This window comes from Leguminivora glycinivorella, chromosome 14 (genome assembly GCF_023078275.1).
Source record: "Leguminivora glycinivorella isolate SPB_JAAS2020 chromosome 14, LegGlyc_1.1, whole genome shotgun sequence".
Lineage (NCBI taxonomy): Eukaryota > Metazoa > Arthropoda > Insecta > Lepidoptera > Tortricidae > Leguminivora > Leguminivora glycinivorella.
In genome coordinates this window covers 9403363-9427971 of record NC_062984.1, presented here as the reverse complement: position 1 = coordinate 9427971, position 24609 = coordinate 9403363, and the positions used below count along the sequence as shown (strand labels likewise).

The following is a 24609-nucleotide window of genomic DNA, read 5'->3' as shown; positions in this document are numbered from 1 at the left end:
AGCGCAATATAAATTTAACCTTCACTAAAGTTTTAAAATATTTGCACTAATGTGATACTGCCTGGAATGAAAAACACGAAATCTAGCGGCCGAAATTGAAAAATTGGCCGCTGGCGACACTAGCTAGTAGTATACCTAGTAATATTTTTAGTGCATCTAGATCTCTAAGAACTATTAGTTAAATAGTATTACTCTAGCCTGGTAACCCTAAACAAGGCCTTATAAACGAAAACATCGAACGGTCACCGTAGTTCCCTAAAGCGCTACAAGACCTGCGTGAAATTACGCACGGTCCGACAAAAAATAATCAATAGAAAACAACATGCGCCCTGCCGCACACCCGACGTAACTTGACAGTAGGAGTAGCTAAACAATGTTATTTCGTAGTGGAAATGCGTTAGACCTATAAAAATCACAAATGTTTGATAGAACCAAGCAATGTAAACTGTCGCACAAAATGATGATTCGCTTAAACAATTTTTTGTATGTTTTTAATTTGCGTCAAGGCACAATTCTTATCGCCGTCCATCAAATCGTGAGTACATAACAAACCTTTACCTATCACAATTATTTTACTATTATGAGACCAGATTAAAGAAAGCTGAGATATGCCTTATAGAATTAAATTAAATGTCGTTGAACAATGTCCCACAAGTCACATTGCTATTTCTTTTTTTCAGGCGCTTTCATCATTCGTTTTGATTATTTTATTAGTTGGTATTTCTCATGTCGGCGAGATGTTGTCCATGCTTCACAACGACATGGAGGACGACGCGGAGAGGCGCGGGTTCTTCGAGGTGACGTACGACCAGCAGCTCACGTTCCACGAGGGAGAAGTCATGAGCACCAACAACCAACGGAGGTTCGCGAAAGCGCAGCATCTTGCTTCAGGTACGTACTACATAAATAACTTGATTCTTTAAAAACGGATGACAAAGTTGCATTTGATCCTCAAAGAGTGCAAAGTATTTTCATACAAATTTTAACTTGATGTCCAAAGCTGACCGGTGGAATTGACCTTTATATGATAATTTTGAATCATACGTATTCAATAAATAGATGAATTTGATTTTGTTTGATTTTTGCATGAAAAAACATGAAAAAAAAATCAAAAAATGTGTAAAGTTAAAAAAGCAAAACGAAGCCCAACGGGACTCGAACGCAGACCACTGGCGCTAACTAGCATCTGCGCTCAAGCTAACCGCTCGACCACGTCTTAGTGTAATAGAGCAGGCGAAATTAGCGTATAGTTACTGCGTCGATAACCGGTGTAGCCTAATGCGTAGTGACCCTGCCTGCTAAGCCGCGGTCCTGGGTTCGAATCCTGATAATGGCATTTATTTGTGTGATGAGACTGATGAGCTCAGATATTTTGTTCTTGGGTCATGGATGTTTTCTTTGTACATGTAAGTATTTGTATATTAAATAGATCGTTAGTAGTAAGTTACCTACAACACAAACCTTGAGTTTACCGTGAAACTCAGTAAAGTCGGTAAATCTGTGTAAGAATTTCTAATAGTATTTATTTATTTAAATAATTAATGAATCTACGGTTGTCCTCACGTTATTATATCATCGCTATTGCTGCGACATGTTTCACACACATGTTGCTGCGACATGTTTCGAGCCAATTTGGAGGCCCCTCTTCAGGCATATAGGAGTTCACGCGGCGGCTAAACTCTGTATACGGATTGAGTATAAATACCGTGTCTACTGTCCACACCTAGTCAATAATAATTAATTAATAAAATGGTCGTGCCACGCTCTATTGGGATCGATCTATCATCACTGACAGGACTATTGTAGCCAATAAGCCTGACATTGTGATAATAGATCGACTGCAACGCCGGGCAGTGCTCGTTGACATCACCATCCCCCATGATGAGAATCTCGTGAAAGCCGAGAAGGACAAGTCCAGTAAGTACCTAGACTTGGCTCACGAGATAACCGCCATGTGGGATGTTGAATCAACGATCATTGTTGCGATAGTCGTTTCAGCAAATGGTCTCATAGAGAAGAGTCTCGACCAACATCTTAAGAGACTCTCGCTAGGTGGCTGGATCAAGGGCCAGATGCAGAAGGCGGTGATCTTGGACACGGCGCGGATAGTCCGACGGTTCCTCTCTCTGCAGCCCTAACCACCGGCAGCTTGGGCCCTGCCCCGCTGCTGGCGGCACCCTAGGTTATTAGGTTTTTTATAATATGTTTATATGTTTTTATATTGTTTTGTAAAATTTATTTTACTTTTATACTCATATTGTAAAAAACCTAGCTTAAGAAAAGAGATAAATAAATGATAATATAATTATAATGATTTGTTTTCTACACGGGCATTTAAAGTGGATAATACTTATAAAAAGTCAAAGCTAGCTAGGTAATGAGATAAATAACGCATCTAATTTTAATTGTGAGATTGCATAAAGAATCTAATTAAATAATAAAACATGAAAAACAAAAAAAAAATGTGTAAAATATAAAAAAGCAAAACGAAGCCCAACGGGACTCGAACGCAGATCACTAGCGCTAGCTAGCATCTGCGCTCCAGCTAACCGCTCGACCACGTCTTTGTGTATAATAGGGATGTTACGGAGGTGGTTTTATCGGAGCCGAAGCCGGAACCGGAGATTTTAAATTTGCATTAACGGAACCGAAATCGGAACCGAAACCGAAACCGAAGCCGAAACCGGAACCGGAGATGTATGTTTAAGCCGCGGAGGGAGAGAAATTAGTACCTAATTTTTCTCCCTTCGCCTGCGTCAAGTAATAAAATAAAACAGTGGTATTATTATTTCGTATTTTTTATTGTTAATTAAAAAAGTACCTTCATACAAATCAGTACCTACCTAGGCATGGGAAATAAAAATGAACACCTTATTGTACGATTGAAAATGTTATAGCACAGGTATGTAATACATACATACAAGTCCAAACCTGTTTTCATAGCCAGGCACGCGCCGCGTACTGCGGCCATTAAGTTTCGGTTTCGGTATGACTTTCGCTTGAAATCAATCGGAACCGAAGCCGAAGCCGAAGGTGTGAAATCAACCGAAAGTTTCGGTATATCGGAACCGAAGCCGAAGCTCCGTAACATCCCTAGTGTATAAGAGCGGACGAAATTAGCATATACTTACTGTGTTGACGACCGGTGTTCGAAATTCCTTTTTTACGCACTTGTATCGCAATGTACTATACTATTTCAGTACCTACAGATGGTGATTTTTTTACTCACTAGTGCGAGAAGTGGTTCATTTCTTGTCAGGTCGAAACTTCGAAGGGCCATCTGTACAGGGTGGCTAGCCGAATGGCACAATCGCTCACGAAACGAAGCGCTAGTAGATATCTATCTCTATCGCGCTTGCGTATTGGCGCGACAGAGCCAGCGGCGTATCGCTTTCGTTTGGCGTCGGAGAAATGCCATTCGGCTACGGGGCCTGTACTGAAAAACATCGTACCTACAATACACGCGCGAAAAGGAAATTCGAAACTCGTGTCGATTTAAAACACTCCCTTCGATCGTGTTTTAATTTATGGCCACTCGATTCGGGTTTCGTTACGTTATCGTTATGTACGGTCACGGACTTTAATTGTTGATCTACTTCTAATATTAGCTCATTTTATACTGGACATCTCATAGTTAAGCTAAGACGTGTCCAGTATAACCTAACCACAAAATTAAAATTTTGAAAAAACCCCCGACCGCGACCTAGTGGACCGATTTTCATGAAACATGGCTAAGAACACTCCCGACTAACTCAGCTTTCAGATAAAAAAAAACTAAATCAAAATCGGTTCATCCGTTCGAGCGCTACGATGCCACAGACAGACACACACACAGACAGACAGACAAACAGACAGACAGACAGACATACACACAGACAGACACGTCAAACTTATAACACCCCTTCGTTTTTGCGTCGGGGGTTAATAAAATGAGCTAGAAGTGGATCAACAATTAAAGTCCGTGTTCTATTCAATCGTATCTACATTTCCATGTTACAGTGACGGTAATATTCCTGTACACAAGCACGATCCTCACGTCCATCTACCTAATGTGCTGCATCTCGCTCCTGCACGGCGCCGTGAAGTACCGGCGAGAGTACGTGCTGCCGTGGATACTAGCCGCGTGCGTCGGTGTGGTGCTGTTGCTAGCCGCCATCATAGTCGGCGACGGCTACCCGTGTGTCGTCAACTTGTTTGGCGGACATAACCTCTACCGTAAGCACCAGAATTTATCTATTTTTATCGTGTCTATCTAGTAGTGAAGTACCGGCGAGAGTACGTGCTCCCATGGATATTAGCCGCATGCGTCGATGTGGTGCTGTCGCTGGCAGCTATCATTGTCGGCGACCGGTACCCGTGCGTCGTTAACTTGTTCGGTGGACATAACCTCTATATATCGTGAGTGACCTATGTTTTATAAATTTTATAATGGATACGTAGGTCAAAACTAGATGATCTAAAACTACCATACAACATCGCGTACTTCCATTGCCACATCATCAGTTTCTTTGGTGCGTATAAAAACTAAACATGTATACCGACAAAGCTCACTAGATGGCGCTGTACTAATATTTACCCCAGTCTAAATCGTCTTGATTTTGTTGTTTAATGTAGTTTTTTTGCTTGTAACAGCGATCAAATAAATACCTCAACTATACTTTCTAAAAATAAATATACTCGTATAGGTACACGATCATAAAAAAAAACACCGCCACGCCATCTACAACAAGTACACATCTGTTATACTTGTTGTAGATGGCGCTGTGTTTGCAGTGTTACTGTTAAAAGGTGATCTTCAGCTTTCTGTACTGACTTCAAACTCGTTCCAGATTTCGGCTGCGCCCTCTTCGTGCTAACCTTCATATACGCAATCTGCGCGGTGTCCAGCTTCGCGCTAGAGACGGGAGGGCGCTGCCGAGCCGCGCGCGCGAGCGACGAGCGCGGGGAGCGGCTGCTGCTGCTCGACCACGCGGCGCACTCCAGCCTACTCTCCGCTGCGCAGCTCAACAAGCTGACCAGCACAAGGACCCACTTCGTTTAATAGCCCTAACAGTAACACATTACCAGGCATGCTAAAGTCACCCCCTCTAAGTAAGAGCGAAAATGACGCGGCCGCCCAGAAGTTTGTTAGAGCTGTAAGGGGACGATTCGCGCGGTGTCAAGTTTCGTGCTAGCGTGGAGCGTGACAAATGGCTGCTGCTGCTCGACCACGCGGCGCACTCCAGCCTGCTCTCCGCTGCGCAGCTCAACAAGCTGACTAGCACAAGGACCCACTTCATTTAATAGCCCTGACATCTTCCAGGGGGCGTAGCCGAATGGCATTTGGTCACCGAAACGCCGCAGAAATGTAGTCTGGCTCTGTCGCGCTAATACGCAAGAGCGATAGAGATAGATAGCTACGAAAGAGATATTGTCGTGAGCGTTTGTGCATTGGGCTACGCACACGGGCTGTGCTAAGGTCGGCCCCTAATTAAAACGGCCAAGTAGCCTGTATGACCCTTAAGGGACGATCCAGCCTGCTGTCCGCTATACAGGTCACCCCCAAAACCTCAGAAAGGAATCTCCTTACGTAACTAGGGAATGATCTTAACACGGCCCAGTAGTCTGTTAGAGCCTTAAAAGGGACTATCCATTTGTACTTAGATACCTACTTCAAATTTTGTTGAACATCCAGAAAGGAAAATGAGAACTGGAAAGACGGCTTCTTCTGTGTCGTCTACGACAGATGGGAAACTAATTAAGGGTGATCTCGTTAGTCTAAATTCATAACTCATACGAATAAAAAAAGAAATCTAATATTCCATTAAAAATGCATGAAGTCCGTTAAAGTTTGGACCTGTACTTAGCCAGAAATGTAGTCCTTACTCTATAGCAAGATCACACGATATATATGTACTTAATTATACATTAACATTATTACGCTAGTATGTAACGCTAACGGCTGATGCAACTAAGTATTGAGGCTCGGCGCACTACTCGCATGCAATTTTAATTAAATTGCGGACTATTTTATATCAAATACCTACCGCGGTGTAATGAAACTCTTATGCTAGTTCTGGCAATGCGTAAATGGGCCCTTAAGAAGTAAGACACGCCTAATCTCAACTGGCTCTAAATCCAATCCTTTATTGCCATAAACCTGTATACAATTATATGTGTAAATTGATGCATCAGCTTTTTAGAAAGTTTTCTAGATTTTGTTTATAGGAACAAATGACTGGTGAAAGGTGTGCAAGGCTTCTGATAAAATAAAGCAATAATAAAATATTACGTGTACACCAGCTTTATAGTCGAAATTGATTGGGATAAATATTTAATAGTATTTATTTCAACCCATTCAGTACCGCTAACTGGGTAGAGAGTTCGTATTCGTAGGTGCTCTACGCTACGTACGCGTTTTCCCATGTTATCGGCCACTGGCACTGAATGTGTTAATATCAAACTGCAATATGGGCAAGGTCCAAGGTGAATAACCCTTTGAACGCCTAAAGGTAAACTAGTTACGCCAACAGCGCCATGGACATGGACAGCTGTAAATATTATGGCAAATGTCGTTAAAGTAATTCATGCTTTGATGAAATGTGTACTTCAGCTTGCTGGCATGATGACCTTAGCGTGTAATTTAAAATTCTTGTCCATGGCATTGGCAAATGTATTCTGAAACATACATGTTTATCCCAAATAATTTCATCTATACCTTGTTTACGTCCAATTACTAGTGCATTAAGTAGACATGCTTAGAGACAATGATACTTAGTACTATCATTATTTATTGTGATATTTTAATTATAGAGAGCAATTAATAAATGATAAGTTATATTTAATTGCTATGGTACAAAAAAAAATTAATAACAAGTCAAATGTTAAAAGTGAAAAATAAATTATAATTTAATTATAAGGTTTAAAGTGTTCTTTAGCAAATACAATGATATTAATAACGCTTACAATACAAATTATAAAAAATATGATTAAGTTTGTCAGTCATAAATGATGCTTTTGAAATTATGCTAAATGAAAGTAAAAAGAAATCTTTTATAATCAAGTGTTTTATTTCAATTAATTATAAACTTTGTATAGATGGCAACATCATGACTAATGGTTAAGTACTATGAGTATATCTTGATTACTTTATCTCTAGATTGTACTATGACGAAAGTCAATATTTGTGCTTATAATAAACATCATTATATACATTAGAGTACTAAGCTATAATTTTACAAGGGCAACACACTTACCATTTGACCAGTTCAGTTATCTAGGTATTATGAAATATAACCCCGTGGGTCTTCCTACCACGGGTACTGCAAGGGACCGAGTAATCTTCTTTTAATACAAGGTAGAAAGATAAAGATCTGAAGTACAGGTAATATAATGGACTGTCTAAAAACTATATAATTATACATATAATGACTAACTTTATCCTCAATTGTATTGGAAGACTTATTATTAGCTGCTTTGACATTCAGGTACATGTTACCCCCAGCGGCCATTTTCCAAGGGCTTCTGAATGCCCTTGAATCCTCTTGCAAGAATAAACTTTTCTGACGATTCTGACCTGCTGGCATTTGGTTTTAATATTTTTATTTGTCTATAAAACCTTTCCAAATCCATTTCTAAGATTGGTACTTCTTTCCCATCCCATACTTTGATTAATAAGTTGCCATCAACCTTGGTGACTAGTGCTGCAAACCTTAGGGCCATGTAGCAGAGCCCTAGGCTGCGGTCCTTGTCCAGCTCCCGCACGCCGGTGGCACTCGGGGCCATGTCTGATAGAACCAGGTCTACTTTCTTGTCCCCTAGGGCCTTTATCACCTTATCATGTGCCTCAATTGTAGAAAAATCCATATTATTTAAAATTGTTGCTCCCTAAAACAAACATAACAAATCATTTGGCAGGTTAATGATATGTCATTATAAATTAATTAAGCATGTCATTAGTAACATACCTCAATAGGAAATAATTGCAGTTTGTCAATGGCCAACACAGTCCCTTTAGGTTTCTTGGGATCTGCTCCATCAGCATTCGTTTTTTGCACTGCTACCTGAGTCCATGAGCCTGGTGAAGCTCCTAGGTCAATGACCGTAAGGCCTGGTGTGAGTATATTCGTCTTTTCGTTCATTTCAAGGAGTTTGAATGCACTGCGACATCTGTAATATACGCAAACACAACAATTTATTATTTATAATTACGGTAAAATATACGGCACTGGTATATCAATATGGTGGAATTCAACTTACCTATAGTTATTTATCTTTGCCTTTTCAACATAAGGATCTACTCTTTGACGACTTAACCATTGCTGAGAGCTCTTGAATCGCTTTAAACAATTGACTAAAAAACACATTCTGGTGTAGCTTAAAGAAGACTGCGCAATTGGGCGCAATGTCCACATTGTATAATAATAGGTGTTGCTTTTACTTCACTTTATATTAAATTGGAAGAATAACAAAAATAAACTCCAATTCAACCCATTCCACTACACTACAGGTACAGGGTACAGTCTACAAGTAGTACAGTACATAAACGTCGTAGTAGCTGTCAAAATTGCTGTTCAAGATAAACTTTTAAACGCGTACAAACTTTTAAACAAACTTTATAAAAACCGGTATATTTTCCTTTTATTTTTTTATTAGCACATCACTACTAACTGATTCTACCAACATTCAGAAACTAACTGTCAATGTCACTGTCAAAGACGTCAAACTCGTCAAAGTCAAAAGCGCGCGATACCTCTACTCCAGCTTTTTCATATTATTTGCTATTTGCAAGATTTAATTATAAACTATGTATAGCCGTTTTATAAAAATTGGAAGACATTTATGGGCTTCAGTATGAATTATTTAGCCAAGGATGAGACTTCTCAGGAACGGATATAACCTAAAGCGGTGGCTGGGTTTAGGCTTGTATACAAACAATCAATGCTTTTTATTTTCCACATCCACTGTAGCACAAGAGAAGATGAAATTTCTTAACGTAGCTGAAAAAATGATGCTGCCAAGAATATTGCTCAGCATTTATCTCGAGGGACTTCTAGGAGGGTATGTTGTGTATGATTAATAATAAAGTAACGGTCCACAGGTTAAACAACACAATGGATTTTTTTATAGTTTTTAAATATACAATAACTTTTACTGTTTTAGCGGGAAGGCCTATCACAATATAACAAAATTTATGAATTTGAAGCTGAAGTGAATCATCAGAAAGCAGACATGGTCATGACTTCTGTATCAGGCCACCTCTTAGCCTTGGAATTTGTGGGGACATACAAGCACTGGCAAGCTTGTAACCCGCTCGCTCTGTTCGACGCGCCTGTGTTCAAATACTGTCCAGAAAACTATCAGAAAATTAAGGTACTGTAACCACTTTGATAATTTATTTATTTATTTACATTTTTATGGCTGAAATATCCCCTGTAACTTATTTCTACTATATTAAAATCATATATCTTATTACTAAAACATAATCTAGTAAATACTGAAAATTGTTTATTTAACGTGTTGTCAATATTCAGTTTGATTATATTATATTCATATTAGATTGCATTAGTTGCATTTGTTATGTTTTATTCCATTTAAAAACAAAACAAGTACTTAATATAAACTAATCAGATCTGTGCACTATAAGTTTAAATTATTATTTTTTTAATTTATGTGACTAATTTATTTTACACTGGAATAAAATTCCACAAACTTTCAGAGAACTTTAGAGAGAGAAGTCCGCAGCTGTCAAGGACTAATAATATGGACTGATTGTGACAGAGAGGGAGAAAACATAGGTTTTGAAATAATACAAGTGTGCACCGCCATAAAGAACAATCTCCAGATCTACCGAGCTAAGTTCTCAGAGATCACCGCAGTGTCAGTGAGACGAGCACTGAATAATTTGGAGAGACCAAATAAGAATATCAGTGATGCTGTGGATGTAAGAACAGAGTTGGATTTAAGAATTGGTTTGTAACATCTTTATATGCTTTATGTCAAATATTTTACCCGTCTTTCACTGGCACACAGCTGGGCGACATAGTATGCATAACTAGTTGAATTTTTCAATGAAGCATATCTTACATCCTAAGCTAGGGTTGAAATTGAAAATTTGTCAAATAAGTACAAACTTACAAAGATTACTTTTAAAGAAACCTACCCTGTAAAAAATTGCATTTTCTTTATAAACGTGTATGGTATGTAACTGTGTAATGAAATTTAATAATAAAAAATGAAAACGCCAACTATTTATTTAAATTGATATCATAAGATAAGTACTGCACCAGAGTTAAACTATCTACTACGACACTATGACATTGACACATGGGACAAAAGTTTTGAAAAATTAAAAGGTTTCAAGGCAGGCATGCACAAAAACCACAGCCCGTGATTATGGGCCATAATCATAGACTGTTACTGTTTACAGGTGCTGCCTTCACTAGGTTCCAAACCCTGCGGCTGCAGAAAGTATTCCCCAGTAAACTAGCAGACAGTCTAGTAAGCTACGGCTCCTGCCAGTTTCCCACCCTCGGCTTTGTGGTGGAGCGGTACCGGGCTGTGGAGAGCTTTGTTCCTGAACCATTCTGGAAGATAAAAGGTACTTTGTAACATAATAGTTCAAGTTTCCTACAGTTTAATTCACATTTGTTGATATGACCTTCCTTCCCAATAGGTGTCGTACTTAAAAGTCACTGCAATGTCACAATTTCGTTTTCTTTCAACCCCTAGTTTTTGCTAAGAGTGGCACTGAAACCTGTAGTATAAGAAAAAGAAGAAGAATAAGAATAGTTTATTATTAATAAGAAATTATTACAATGGTACATTATTTGTCTTGTGGCCCCACACTAGGCTAAGCCTGTCATGTGGCAGCCAAAACTAAATGAACATAAATTTTGGTATTCTAGAAACATTTTAATTATGCGTTAACAATACTATGTGCGTGTGTGTGTGTTTGTGTGTGTGTATATTTGTGAGCGATCAGGTGATGACTTTCAGGAGCATTTCAATTTGCCTATAGTTAAGATCTTTTAACCAGTTCTTAATAGATCCATAGTTTCATGTGCTCTGGCTACAGGCCCCTTCATGGGATACAGGCGTGATTGTATGTATGTGCATATTGTTTTCCAGTGAACCATACAATGAATGATCTGAGCGTGGACTTCAACTGGGAGCGCATACGTCTGTTCGACCAGGAGGCGTGTCAGGTGCTGCAGGACATCTGCCAGGAGAGCCCCACGGCTAAGGTCTGCGAGGTCAAAACCAAGCCCAAGTCCAAGTGGCGACCGCTGCCTTTGGACACTGTGGTAAGTTACGAAACCCGTTATAATTTATACATACTGGTTATTTATTTTACCAACCACCAACATCAGCAGAAACTTACAAATAAACACTTATACTAAAAATTTTACAAATAAAAACTTATACTACTTACAAATATTTTTTTTTATCCAAATCGTCGCTAGTGGGTAAGGTGCCCAGAAGGCTGGCCGCATTGCCCCGCTGGATAGCTATACTTATCCGCTGAGCGAAATATTGGCCCTTTTATCCATACTTATACTTACTTACTAATATTATAAATGGGAAAGTGTGTGTCTGTTTGTTTGTCCGTCTTTCACGGCAAAACGGAGCGACGAATTGATGTGATTTTTTAACTGTAGATAGTTGATGGAGAGTGACATAAGCTACTTTTTGTCTTTTTCTAATCCTCCGTTTTCCTAAAATGGGGGGTGTAAGTTTGTATGGAGAAGCCGTGGGCAAAAGCTGATCTCGTAAGTTATATTATAAGGCATTAGGCTGTCAGCAGCTAGCACACGATTCGTAAAATTATGTCGCCGCGAGATAGACTACTCATCTTTTTGTTAAGTAAGGGACCGTTCCCACTCAAGAGACGCATGTCCTGAGACGTCCGCGCCACGCCGCCTGAATGTAATTTATATAACGTCTCCTCAGTACATTATGTATAGGAAAAACGCGCAAGAGACGTCTCTTGGCGCGCTCCAGGCGGCGCGGCGCACGCCATGCGACGCGGCGCCTGGGGGCGCGTCTTACGTCTCTTGTGTGGGGATGATCCCTAATACAATCAGAAGAAGGCGTCTGTTTTATGTCTCGACGAGATACTGTCGCGTCAATCATGTGCTAGCCCTACAGGAATTGTGGGAAATTGAACCACATCACTTTGAAACCAAATCGAAAATGACATGAAAAATATATTCCTGGCAGGCAAGTATGGTCGCGCGATAAATGATAAAACATCTGGCCGTCCGTCCCTATCGCACTTACAAATAGTGCGATTAGGGACGGCCTGATGTTTTATCATTTATCTCGCGACCATACTTGCCTGCCTGGCTTTCTAAAAAAGCAGTCACCGGTCCTTTTCGCACTGTAATAAATGAAAAGAGATGGACTCGCGTTTGTAGGTATGGTAGTTTCAACTCAGTTGAGGCCACGCACACTATAACACTATCATGTAATGACAACGAGATTTTGAAATTAGCGTTCTTACCGTGTACCGACTGCAGATTCAACAGTGAATTGCAAGAAAGACCAAAAAGTTTCTATTTACTATTTTGTTAAGAATAACGTCTATAGAACAATTTTCAAACAAAACAGAAAATAAAATATCTTGTATGTAATAAATTGCCTTATTTTATCATCGTAGCTGTTAAAATGGTGTTTACCTATTTTTTCATTACTTATTAGCAGACATAGAAGTCGCAGTAGCAATAATGTTAATTAACATAGGGACATCCTTCCGATATAAAATATATCGATAAGTAGCTGAATACTTATTTGGAAGTGAAATTTCATACGAGCTATAAAGTTCACCGGATAATTTAATTTAATAAAATAATATCGTTTGTCCTTAGCAAAATTTTATTCGTGCCACCGCGACTTCCAGCTAGTAATACTGAGTTCACAATAGCGTCATGAGAAAATTAAACGAAGAAATAGCAGCACTTGATAAAGAAACGTTTCACAGTATTTTCAGAAAACCCAAGAAAACGAAGAAAGATATAGGGAAAGGGAACCTATGATAGATGATTTAACCGAAAACCAAAACCTTATAATCAATCCTAACCAAAGACCTATATAACTTCGTAAAGAGCGATAAAGTCTAAGAAAAAAACGTACCCCAAAACCATACAGAAAAAGGTACAGTGAGCTAGATGGCGATACACCTTTGGGGTACGCTCGGCTAGATGGCGCTAACATTAATATTTGACATTTTAAAACATATCAAGCTAAGAATTGTCAAAACTGAGGTTCAAAAGTTTTAAGCTTGTGTCGAGAGATGGCAGTCTATGCACTGTGATTACACATTTTACTTTGACAGTCATTCTCTATAATACTCGATCCTCTTTGATCCTAACGAATCAGATGTAGATATGCCAAGTGACGGTGGTTTATGAAAGGATTTGTTCATTATTTTTTACTGCTTTTAATACCATTAATGATAAGTATATCAATAAATAATAATGTTTTTCAAAAATATATTAATCGTTTTTTTTTTTCACTCACTCATTTCATTCATTCATTTTTTTGCAATCAGTACTAATATTCATTTAGCTGTGTGTGTTATCATTCACTTCAACCTCCGTGGAATTACCTATATTAGCCATTCACGCGATATGTGCCTAACGACTCAATTTTGAGCGCAATTTGAGCTTTGTCGCAAAATAAATTAGTTGGTTATGAATTTCGGTGTTATATCTGTATATTTGTCTGTGTAACTGCTGTTATATAACTTAAATCGTTATTAACATTATAAATAACTAGCTTCGCTCGCGTTAGAAAGAGACAAAAAGTAGCCTATGTCACTCTCCATCCCTTCAACTATCTCCACTTAAAAAATCACGACAATTCGTCGCTCCGTTTTGCCGTGAAGGACGGACAAACAAACAGACACACACACTTTCCCATTTATAATATTAAGTATGGATTAGTATTAGTATTGGTGTGGATGTTCTATTAATTGAAACATTCAGCTGCATTCGCCTCGCTGACACTTTTTCAACCCGATTATATTTTAGGAACTGGAAAAATCCGCGTCAAGAAAGCTAAGAATCAACGCCAAAGAGACCATGAAGTTAGCCGAGAAGCTGTACACCCAAGGTTTCATCAGCTACCCTCGCACGGAGACCAACGAGTTCCCCAAAGAGATGAACCTAGCTCAGCTGGTGGGGCTCCAGACGGGGACCCCAACTGGGGGGCTTCGCGCAGGGGATACTGGATAGCGGGGGCCCCATGCCAAGGCAGGGGAATAAGAGCGATAAGGCACATCCCCCGATACATCCGACTAAGTATACTAATTGTAAGTTGAATTTATGTGTGGACACTTATCCCCTTATTCATAAACGTTCACTAAAGTTATCAAGCCGATAAAGTTCGTTTGTCCCTTTCTATCACACCAATACGTCGGAAAGGGACAAACGAACTTTATCAGCTAGATAACTTTAGTGAACGTTTATGAATAAGGGGCACTTATCATATTCTAACTGCTACCTATTTACTCGGTGAAACTCTAAACCCGTAATTTACAATTAAAGCCTGCTTGTAACTAATTTTTTCTTTGGAAAACATGTTTTATCAATAATTATAAATAAATGATTGCACCCGTTTTTAGGGTTCCGTATTTACTATGAAATATTAGTAGTAACTCTGCATAATATGAAGCCATGGCGGGCATGATATTCAACTTTATTGACAGTTACTAAATTTCAAATTAAAAAAAATGGGACGGGTTAAATTGCCAGCTATGTAAAGTACCGCAATATTGGGTATTTATTCGTTTCAACACTTTTGTAACAAGAACTATTTTCTATACAGCCCTCAATGGCAACGAACAACGTCTATACGAGTTCATAGTCCGCTCGTTCCTCGCTTGTTGCTCCAAAGACGCACAAGGCCAAGAGACCACCGTGGCTATCGACATAGCCGGGGAAAAGTTCACTGCCAACGGGCTCATGATCATAGCCAGGAACTATCTAGAAGTGTATCCTTATGATAAGTGGTCGGCGAAGGAAATTCACGTTTATGAGGTAAGGGTTAACGCTTAAATTACAGTACCTAAACATCGACATTATCTTACAAGAGGTTTAGTACATCTATCAACTAAATTGATCAATTTATAATTTATATATAGTAGTGTGACTACTTGGAAAAAAGAACAAATAAAAAAAAAAATATTCAACAAAATAATTTGATTTGTTCCCTAGTCGAACTAAATTGATGTTAAAAATTAGCAGGGTTCGAGGATATATATCAATGGATATATATCAAGATATATATCCGATATATATCGAATATATATCCAGCTGGGTTCTACGATATATATTAATGGATATAAATATCCGATATATATCATTTTTTTATAAGAATTGCGCAACATAAATGGTTTAAAAAATGTAACATTATTAAAAATATATATTTTTTTGTGTTTGTTACTGTTGTTCTACTAAATGTTATGTTTTTTAGTAGATTTTTCGTGATCTAAAGTAATATTCATAAATAATGCAACAAAATAATAATATGCCTTCCATACAAAATGGATATATACCAAAATTGATATATATCCGATATATATCATAAATATCCGATATTTTGATATTTATTATAAATATCGGATATTTTCGAATCCTGAAAATTAGTTTATAAGGTTCATGGTCTCTTCTTAGTCGTTCCATCATGGCTGAGGATCGTGATCAACAGTGATTTCCTTCCACTTGACGCGGTATAGGGCCATATGGACTGCTATCTGCATGGAACCACAGGCTTCCTTCACGGTGTCAGCCCACCTTATCGGTATTCCACCCCTGGAGCGTCGGACTTCGACTTTGCCGAATATAATGTTCCTTTGGAGAGTGTGCTGGTTAGAACGCATGATATGAAATGAAATGAAATATTTATTTTGTGTCTGAAGAAAAAAATAAATAAAGCTACGCCGGCTCTAACCCTACGCCTCATCCTCGAGAAGATTTCAGTCCCCCCTCAGATGGAGGAGGGTATCCACTATGGGACCGGCAAGAAACTCGGCGGGCCACTTCTTTTCATATGCCCGAAGAACCTGAGTATTCTCTCCTGAGAAAAACCACCAAGGTTCATGGTAACTATTGCTCTAAGCTTGGTTTTCAAGGACCTTATGTACTACGAATCATAGGATTACTGAGCGGTGCTTTAAAACTTGTCTTATACCTAAACCATTTAATGTTGTATTTTTCCAGGTGGGCCAAATGTTTAACCCCACAAGTATAGATATGGTGGAAGGCAGCACGCAGCCACCGCACCTTCTTACTGAAGCTGATCTCATAGCACTTATGGAAAAACATGGAATAGGCAAGTTTATTTTCTAATTTTTTCTGTATCAAGCAAAAACGTCTGCAACCGATGTTATTAAGGCTCATAGGGTGTGGGTGTAAATATTCGCTGTGATTTGCTCCTTGGTAGCTCGATAGAAGAGCGCTGCCGCTGGGCCAGCAATATCCAGTGGTCGTGAGCTCAAGTCCCAACAGTCACGACACAGTGCATTTTTTTTTTTTCAAGTAAACTGTGAGATTTTGCGAAGACGCTAATACTATTTAGATGTACTGGAAGCTTGCACCTGGCGCTTTTTAGGGTTCCGTAGTCAACTAGGAACCCTTATAGTTTCGCCATGTCTGTCTGTCCGTCCGTCCGTCCGCGGATAATCTCAGTAACTGTAAGCACTAGAAAGCTGAAATTTGGTACCAATATGTATATCAATCACGCGAACAAAGTGCAAAAATAAAAAATGGAAAAAAATGTTTTATTAGGGTACCCCCCCTACATGTAAAGTGGGGGCGGATATTTTTTTTATTCCAACCCCAACGTGTGATATATTGTTGGATAGGTATTTAAAAATGAAGAACGGTTTACTAAGATCGTTTTTTGATAATATCAATATTTTCGGAAATAATTGCTTCTAAAGGAAAAAAAAGTGCTCTAACTTTTGAACCCTATGTTCAAAAAATATGAAAAAAATCACAATAGTAGATCTTTATAAAAACTTTCTAGAAAAATTGTTTTGAACTTGATAGGTTCAGTAGTTTTTGAGAAAAATACGGAAAACTACGGAACCCTACACTGAGCGTGGCCCGACTCGCTCTTGGCCAGTTTTTATTTGCACACAGCGGCATATTCAAACTAATTTACTATCTATAATAGGCTAGTTTCCTACTAGTCCAATCAGCTTGTTTTTAAGAACTGTCAAAACGACTTGCTAATATGGAATTACTATGAAATACTGAGGAGTGACGTCACGGTCAATTCATTCACTTTATATCTTTCTTTTTCATTTATTAAATAGAAATTATGTTTAAATATAACTTCTATTCATATTGTTCTTCTAATTATGTGGTGCTTTCGTGCACTGCATAAAATATTTTATTTTAAGCATAGGAAACTAGCTTATGCGCGATTGTCTAATAAAATTGTTCTCTATTGCAGGTACCGACGCAACTCACGCGGAACACATAGAAACGATAAAAAACCGGTCATATGTAGCGTTAGCCGACGCCATACACTTTGTGCCCGGCCTACTCGGCATGGGACTGGTCGAAGGCTACGATGCGATGGGACTCGCGATCTCAATATCCAAACCGCATCTGCGGGCGCAACTGGAGGCGGACCTTAAGGCTATAAGCGAAGGCAGGAAGCAGCCGCAAGTTGTTTTAGCTGAACAGGTGAATTGAACATTGTATACAGTCTGGCAAAAGCGAGTAGAAATTAAAAAAGTGCTTTTCATATCACAGAAACTACCACTGGACTCTAGTATCTAACCATCTATATGTAAGAAATGGGACAACACTGCGAAGTTGCCATTATTTAATTTCTACTATTTTTGTCAGTCTGTACTTAACTTTGGAATAAATTAAGATTTTTCATTTAATTACAAAATACTAGTAAAAAGAGCCTTGCCTTGAATCCACCTTGCCTTTGCGAATCCGCAAGACGTTTGAAACCATTAGGTGCTTTTAGCGGTTGATACGTAATGTGTTCAAGAAGCGGGCAATTATAGTTCTCAAGGATCGGCCAAACTCAGGTGGCCCCTCCCAAGCGCGGATCCAGCTTCGTGCCCAGGGAGGGGTCACGTGGTAAAGGCCCGGGGCCCCAGGGGGGGGTCACGTGGTCTATTTGTATGGCCAACTTAGGCTCCAGGGGGGTCATGACCCCCATGACCCCCCCCCCTGAATCCGCGCATGGCCCCTCCGATGTTGCTTTGGTCCGCGAGGGAAGCTGACCGCTTCCGATCATGCTAGTTTGCTTATTATCACTAATAAAAAAACCAAAACTATTTCTAATATTTAATGTATAACTGTTTTGAACTGTTGCCGTTTCTTTTCGCTTTTAAACTTTAATGAATTTGCATGCAACTTTAAAAGCCCAAAAACCTGCAAAACTATCACAATGTACCCTGATTTTGAACTAATTAAATATGTTATGTCCATCAGATAGCAAAGTATAAAGAAGTGTATCTCACAGTAACGGGCGAGGCGGATAAGATCGACAGCGCCCTCGCGGAGCGCTTCAGCGAGCGCCCCGCGCCCTACGACCCCGCCGGGGCGCCGGCCTTGGACATGCCTTCAGGTACACTACTTTCAAACTTAACCCCTTTCTACCTTTACCTCTAGAAATAAGGTTAAGACTATGTGACCACTCATGAACAGAGTATAAAAAGCGTAGAGTATAGAAAATATCGACAGCGCCCTCGCGGAGCGCTTCAGACCATCCGACGCTATGACCCCGCGGGGGCTCCGGCCTTGAACATGCCTTCAGGTACACTACTTTCAAACTTAACCCCTTCTTTCTACCTTTACCCCTAGATATAAGGATTATAAGGTTATTAATAACAGAGTATAAAAAAGCGTAAAGAGTAAAGAAAAGATCGACAGCACCCTAGCGGAGCGCCCGGCGCCCTACGACGGCTACGACCCCCTATAGTACACTACTTTCTTCCTATCTGAGTTTCTAGTAGTAAGGGTGAAAATCATCATTAAGCAGACGGAGAAGTGTACATATGTCACAGGCAAGGCCGAGAATCTCGCGACTTACAACCCCGCCGAAACTCCGGCCTCAGACATAACTTAAGGTACAGTACTTTTAACCTTATCCCCTTCATATAAACCTGAAACCTTTTATTCGATATTCGAGAACGTATCTTAGTGACCACCCCGCGTTCTACAAACCCGCCGAGAACCAGCTCTGAAGTTGTCCTCAGGCGACTTGAAACTGTAATTTCCTCTCCAAAGATTTTATTTTCTCAAATTCTCACACACCAATAAAATACGCCATTTAAAAAAAAACATTCAGTCGAATGAAACCTCCTCCTTTTTTTGAAGTCGGTTAAAAATCCGTGACTTAAGACAGGATCACAAGTGTAGCAATATCTTAGTTACCTCCTGAATATACTCTGTCAAACAAGTCTGTCAGTAAATAAAAACAAAGAAAACTATAGGTATCCTTTTCTCTAGCGCCCTAAAGAAAAGGATGCATATAGTTTTCTTTGTTCTTATTTACTGGCAGACTTGGTTGACAGAATATATAAATGTATATTTTTCTTTTCAGCGCTAAAATGTCCTAAATGTGGATCCGATATGGTGGTCCGTCAGAAGAAAAACAACGCAGACGAGTTTTACATCGGCTGCTTATCGTTTCCCAATTGTAAGAACGCCGTGTGGTTCCCCACCGTCGTCAGAGCCATACAAGTATTGAACGATACCTGTACGACCGTAAGTTGTCTTATACCATCGTATGTCATCATACTCGTATCGTCGCGCACCCATACAAGTACTCTGTCGTACTTTTATCAAAAAGGTACGGACACTGTAGTGTTCGAAACGTCGTGATGAATCGTAAATTCATTATACGTCCGTCCGACGTAATCCGTTTCCATAGTTTTATTTCATAAGTTAGCTAATCAAAAATTTACATAAGCTTGTTTATGATGATGACAGTGTGCCTCTTGACATTACTCTCTAGATGTCCTTAGCATTTCTCTTATTTTTCATTTTAGTAATTGTTGGGAGTCAAGCGGTTCTCGCTAGAGATACGGACAGCTGGTTACTCTTTATTTGGTAACGATTAGTTTGTCTTTAGCATATTTATTTTAGTCATACCACTAACCTAAGCTCTCCTATTTTATTACCTTTTAGTGCGGGCCAAACTACAAAAAGCTAAAATTCGAGTGGCGGAATAACTCAATAAGCCATCTATACCCCCCTCCATACACGGGCTGTATCGGAGGCTGCGATACCACGTTCCTCGAACTCATGAAGATTAACATCTCCTGCGTTAAAGCAGGGGTTGAGAACAGAACACAAAACACTATGAGTTCTAATAGTAACCCCACAAGGACTAATAACGTACCCAGGACGACGGTCGAAGTCATGCCAGCGAGGCAAAACTGGAATCAAAATACCACCCAAGTCCGTGTTGCAAATCAAAATACGGTCGCCCAAGTACGTGCCCCAAATCAGAATCAATCAAGGCCTACCTCTTTTCTACCTCCTCCTGCTAGTAGAAATCAAAATTGGCCGAACGCTGGGCCTAGAATGCCGGCCCCGAGAAGTGGTGGGGACGGGCCGAGTGATGATAATAATGTGCAGTGCGGATGTAATAATCCAGCTATTATACTGACTGTTAGGAAACAGAACGCGAATTTTGGTAAGTGTACTTCATACATTATTGGAAATCTTACTCCAGATCTTATGCATCGATCTGTCATTCTCAATGAAGTGGTTACCAACTAACCGTCAATTTGAAATTATCTGGCATGGAGATCTACTTCTGCTAGAGTGCCAAATTTTCGTTAAATGCTCCACATTGTGTTGTAAGTGAAGCATTGAAGGTTTAAGGGGCAACAGCTCACGCAGATCATTTTATAGGTCCAGTGAGCTGCGAAACCGCATGGAGATATTACGAATGAATTCATTGATTAATTCGCCATGCACTTTTGCAGCTCACAGGTGTCCGCTTAGCTCCTCCAAATGACACATATTTCCAGGCAAACAATTCTACAAATGCGCCGCCGGACGAGACAACGGCGGCTGCGACTTCTTCCTCTGGGCGCCCGAGTCGCAGGCGCCTCAGACCGACACCCCGCCGCCCGCGCTCGCTCCCCCCGCCCCGCGCACGCCCGATACTACGAGGGGGTGGGGGATAGCGCCGAGCTTTTCCAGGGACAACTTCCAGCCGAATGACGATGGAGTGAATTGTGAATGCGGGCTGCCTTGTAAGAGGTGTGTAATGTTCTTAGTTTCTCGATTGGCTGACACCCCGCCCCCTCGCACCAACCTTTCGCTCTGCGCACGTCAGATAGTACTACGAGAGGGTGGGGGGATAGCGCCAAGCTTTTTGCGGGACAACTTCCAGCCCAATGACGATGGGGTTAACTGTGAATGAGGGCTTCCTTGTAGAAGGTGTTTGACCGTTTTTTTCAGTTTGACGGTGCTGAATGCGCCCGGCTTTGGACAGCGTGCTTCGGGTTTCGCCCGACGCCCGAAAGGACGGGTGATTGATGTGGTTCTTTTTGCGCCTTCGCGGCGCCCGGTTTTAACCCTTTAATCGGTAGCGGCAAAATACTTAAAACAAAAACGCATGTCTACAGTAAGAACAGTTCAAAATCGAATGACTAGATGAAACGTCAAAATGTTTAAACCGCTTCGCCCGACTCTTTGAGTATGAGGGTACCGAGACGCCCGGGTTTAGACCGCTGTCGTGCGTTTCACAATTCTAATCGTATATTTTTTTCTAGGATAACAGTTCACAAAGAAGGTCCGAACAAGGGCCGGCCATTCTACGCGTGCCCTAAGGACTTTAACTCGCGCTGCAATTTCTTCCAGTGGGCCGACGGCGGCGGCAGCGGGGGCGGTACGTTTTTCATCTGATAATTTTCAAATTTACAGGAACAAGAGTTAGGATGAATAAGTGAACAAAAACCCTTAGCTCTTGTTTTCTTCCTAGGCGTTATCCCGGAATTTTGGTACAGCTCGTGATTGACTGGGGTCGACATTGGCCCCCAATTAACCCTAGTATCTAGTAAATAGTATTTGTCAACTCTAGTTTTTACAAAAATGACTGCCATCTGCTGGCCTAGCCGAAATGACATGACGTTAGACGCCGATCGAAATCTGTCGCGCCAATGAAAGATCGATATAGCGCTAAGCGCTTCTGCATTTGGCTACGTACTCTGAATTTCCAAAGGAAAAAAACCGTACTTACTCGTATAATCTATCGTGTATTAAAATAAAGATTTTTATGAGTGAATAATTGACCTTAATTTTACTATTTGAGGCTTATTATAGTTCGTTATAGTTAGCTATATTTTATTATAGTTCGTATGATTTTTGCCAGGAGAGTGGGATGCAGCCCCAACAGCCCCAATAGTGGCAAGAAATCGAGGAAGAGGTCGTGGTGGTGGTTAGTTTTTAAATAGACATTTTGAACTAGTTTGCTGTTGTTATTAGTAGCCCGCCGTGTAGTCGTATTGAAATGCAGTATGTCTTACCAGTCCTTATGGTATCGGTTTAAATTCAGGCTATTAAATTACATTTTTGCCATTCAAGTAGGGTAAACCGAGATCAATAGAGAGGACCGGGATGAAAAGGGAAATTGTTAAACATTTAACGTTTTGAGTGATTTTTTCTGGCATTTGTTTTCGAACATAACGCCCAATCTCCATTTCTAGTGTAATTTCTTTCGAAATAGTCACACAACCCCCAAGTAATTCGGAACTTCTTCATAGATTTGAATATCAAATACAGAGTAGTGCAAAATGCTTTTCCTTCGTATTTTTACGGAAACATACGAACGTGTCATGCTATTTCAGTCAGTTTCAGTTCAAGACGTACTGACACTGTCTGAACGTCACGCGGCAGAAGTCTAGAAATTCTCATACAAAAAATAACGATGTCTAAATTAGGAGAGGAGCGCGGGTCTCAGACGCCACATATCCGTAACGGCTCAGCCACGACATCGGTCTAAGCGCGTCAGCGGTGAGCGGCGGCCATACATTGGAGCGAGACACAGCGATGGGGCTTTTCATGCGCACGTATGGCTGCCGCTCACCGCTGTCGCGCTTAGACCAATGTCGTGGCTGGGCCCGTGACAGTTGATAAGCGAAAGTTGTAATCCAATCCCTCGTTGTTTCACCAGGAGAATGGGGCGGCTCCGCGACGACTAGCGCGCGCGGGCGGGGCCGCGGGGCGCGCGGGGCGGGGGCGGCGGCGGGGAGGAGGGCGCGCGCGGCGCGCGGCGCTGCGGCCTGTGCCGCCAGGAGGGACACACCAGGGCGCGCTGCCCTAACAATCATGGACACTGAATACAGGACCAACGTCAACTGATTCGCTGCATGAAAACTACCAATACATCTCACGTCGAAACAGAAGTACGGGACGCGTTTTCGTTGATGAATTTTAACCTTCTGCGATTCTTCTAATGCTTCGGAAAAGTCAAGAAAGCCATTTTGTGTCGGACATTATTTCATGGCTCGGCCGAAAAATTGCCAGTAATATTCTCGAGCTTTATGAATTTGATTGAAGTAGCTAACGAAGGCATTTAGTAAAAGACATTTAGAGAGAGGGACATTCTCTCGGAATGCTCCAGTTACACGTTTCAGCTAAAAGGAGTACTGCACTGCGCTACACGCGGTTAAGCATTTAAATTAGCAAAACGTACTGCGTATGAAGTACGCTACTGAGTGGACAGTATAGTAATATCTATTCAGTTGTTTAATGGCAAAAAAATGCAGCGGAAGGATCAAATTACTTTGACTAAATTTGCCCATGTCGTCTTCATATACTGTCAAAATTGTTTTAAGTGCCAATAATTTTGTTATTGTTAAGGGTTATGTATATTTACGGATATATCCATATTGTTGAAAACAAAACTATACATAAGTAAAGATTTTATTTATTTTACAACTTCGTTTTATTTTTGACCTAAACACAATATGGTACTTATGAAAACTCTTGAAAAGCGATAGACGCCATCACAAATGCAAACTAAATCCTGGAGAAAAATCTTTATGTACATAAAGCATAAGACCCTTCAAGTTCAGGTATAAACAGTAAACATCACATATCCTTATGTAGAGACATATCAACATAAAAATGTAATGTGTAAGGCCTGAGTGACCGCTCGGAGCGGAGCGTGTATCCATTCTATGCAACGTCTATTCAGTCAGCGTATAGCCGAATGGCAATCGTCGACGCCAGACGCCGACAGAAATGTAGTCTAGCTCTGTCGCGCTATTACGCAAGAGCGATAGAGATAGATAGCTACGAAACAGATATTATCGTGAGCGTTTGTGCAGTCGCGCACACAGGACACTTTAATGAGCTTCTATTGATTGACATGCACGCCCGATATGAGCGTGCACCCAGGCCTTACACGTATAGGGCACTGGTCCCACCGCGAGCTAGTAAGCTATGAGCTATCGGCTATAAAAAAGAACAAAATATAAGCACTCCCGTGCAAATAAAAGGGACACGGCTATATTGATAGCTCACCGCTGGGCGAATAACTGTAAACATCGCCGTGTCTCTTTTATTTACACATGAGGAGTGCTTATCTTTTGTTCGTTTTTATAGCCAATAGCTCATAGTTTACTAGCTC

General features: G+C 40.4%; 3 protein-coding genes across 3 annotated transcripts; 2 read left to right on the top strand and 1 right to left on the bottom strand.

Moving 5' to 3' along the window:
* Positions 1 to 118: 118 nt before the first annotated feature.
* LOC125233475 lies at positions 119 to 7564 on the top strand. The gene is made up of 4 exons (XM_048139515.1): positions 119 to 535; positions 681 to 891; positions 4000 to 4215; positions 4830 to 7564. Exons 1-4 carry the CDS (start codon positions 419 to 421, stop codon positions 5039 to 5041), a joined length of 756 nt encoding a protein of 251 aa, XP_047995472.1. The 5' UTR covers positions 119 to 418; the 3' UTR covers positions 5042 to 7564.
* On the bottom strand, positions 7029 to 8507 carry LOC125233476 (rRNA methyltransferase 2, mitochondrial-like). Its single transcript, XM_048139516.1, has 3 exons — positions 8239 to 8507; positions 7947 to 8148; positions 7029 to 7866 (listed from the first exon to the last, which is right to left on the bottom strand). The coding sequence occupies exons 1-3, from the start codon at positions 8391 to 8393 to the stop codon at positions 7474 to 7476; spliced, it is 750 nt and encodes a 249-aa protein (XP_047995473.1). The 5' UTR covers positions 8394 to 8507; the 3' UTR covers positions 7029 to 7473.
* A 229-nt stretch (positions 8508 to 8736) lies between these two features.
* Positions 8737 to 24372, top strand: LOC125233619 (DNA topoisomerase 3-alpha). The gene is given in 18 exon segments (XM_048139679.1): positions 8737 to 8978; positions 8981 to 9039; positions 9142 to 9351; positions 9698 to 9950; positions 10409 to 10579; positions 11110 to 11285; positions 14013 to 14176; positions 14178 to 14293; positions 14809 to 15020; positions 16203 to 16314; positions 17443 to 17678; positions 18447 to 18582; positions 19561 to 19724; positions 20148 to 20658; positions 20999 to 21233; positions 21749 to 21864; positions 22348 to 22413; positions 23149 to 24372. Coding segments are annotated over 18 exon segments (3252 nt in total). The 5' UTR covers positions 8737 to 8851; the 3' UTR covers positions 23337 to 24372.
* The last annotated feature ends 237 nt before the right edge of the window (positions 24373 to 24609 follow it).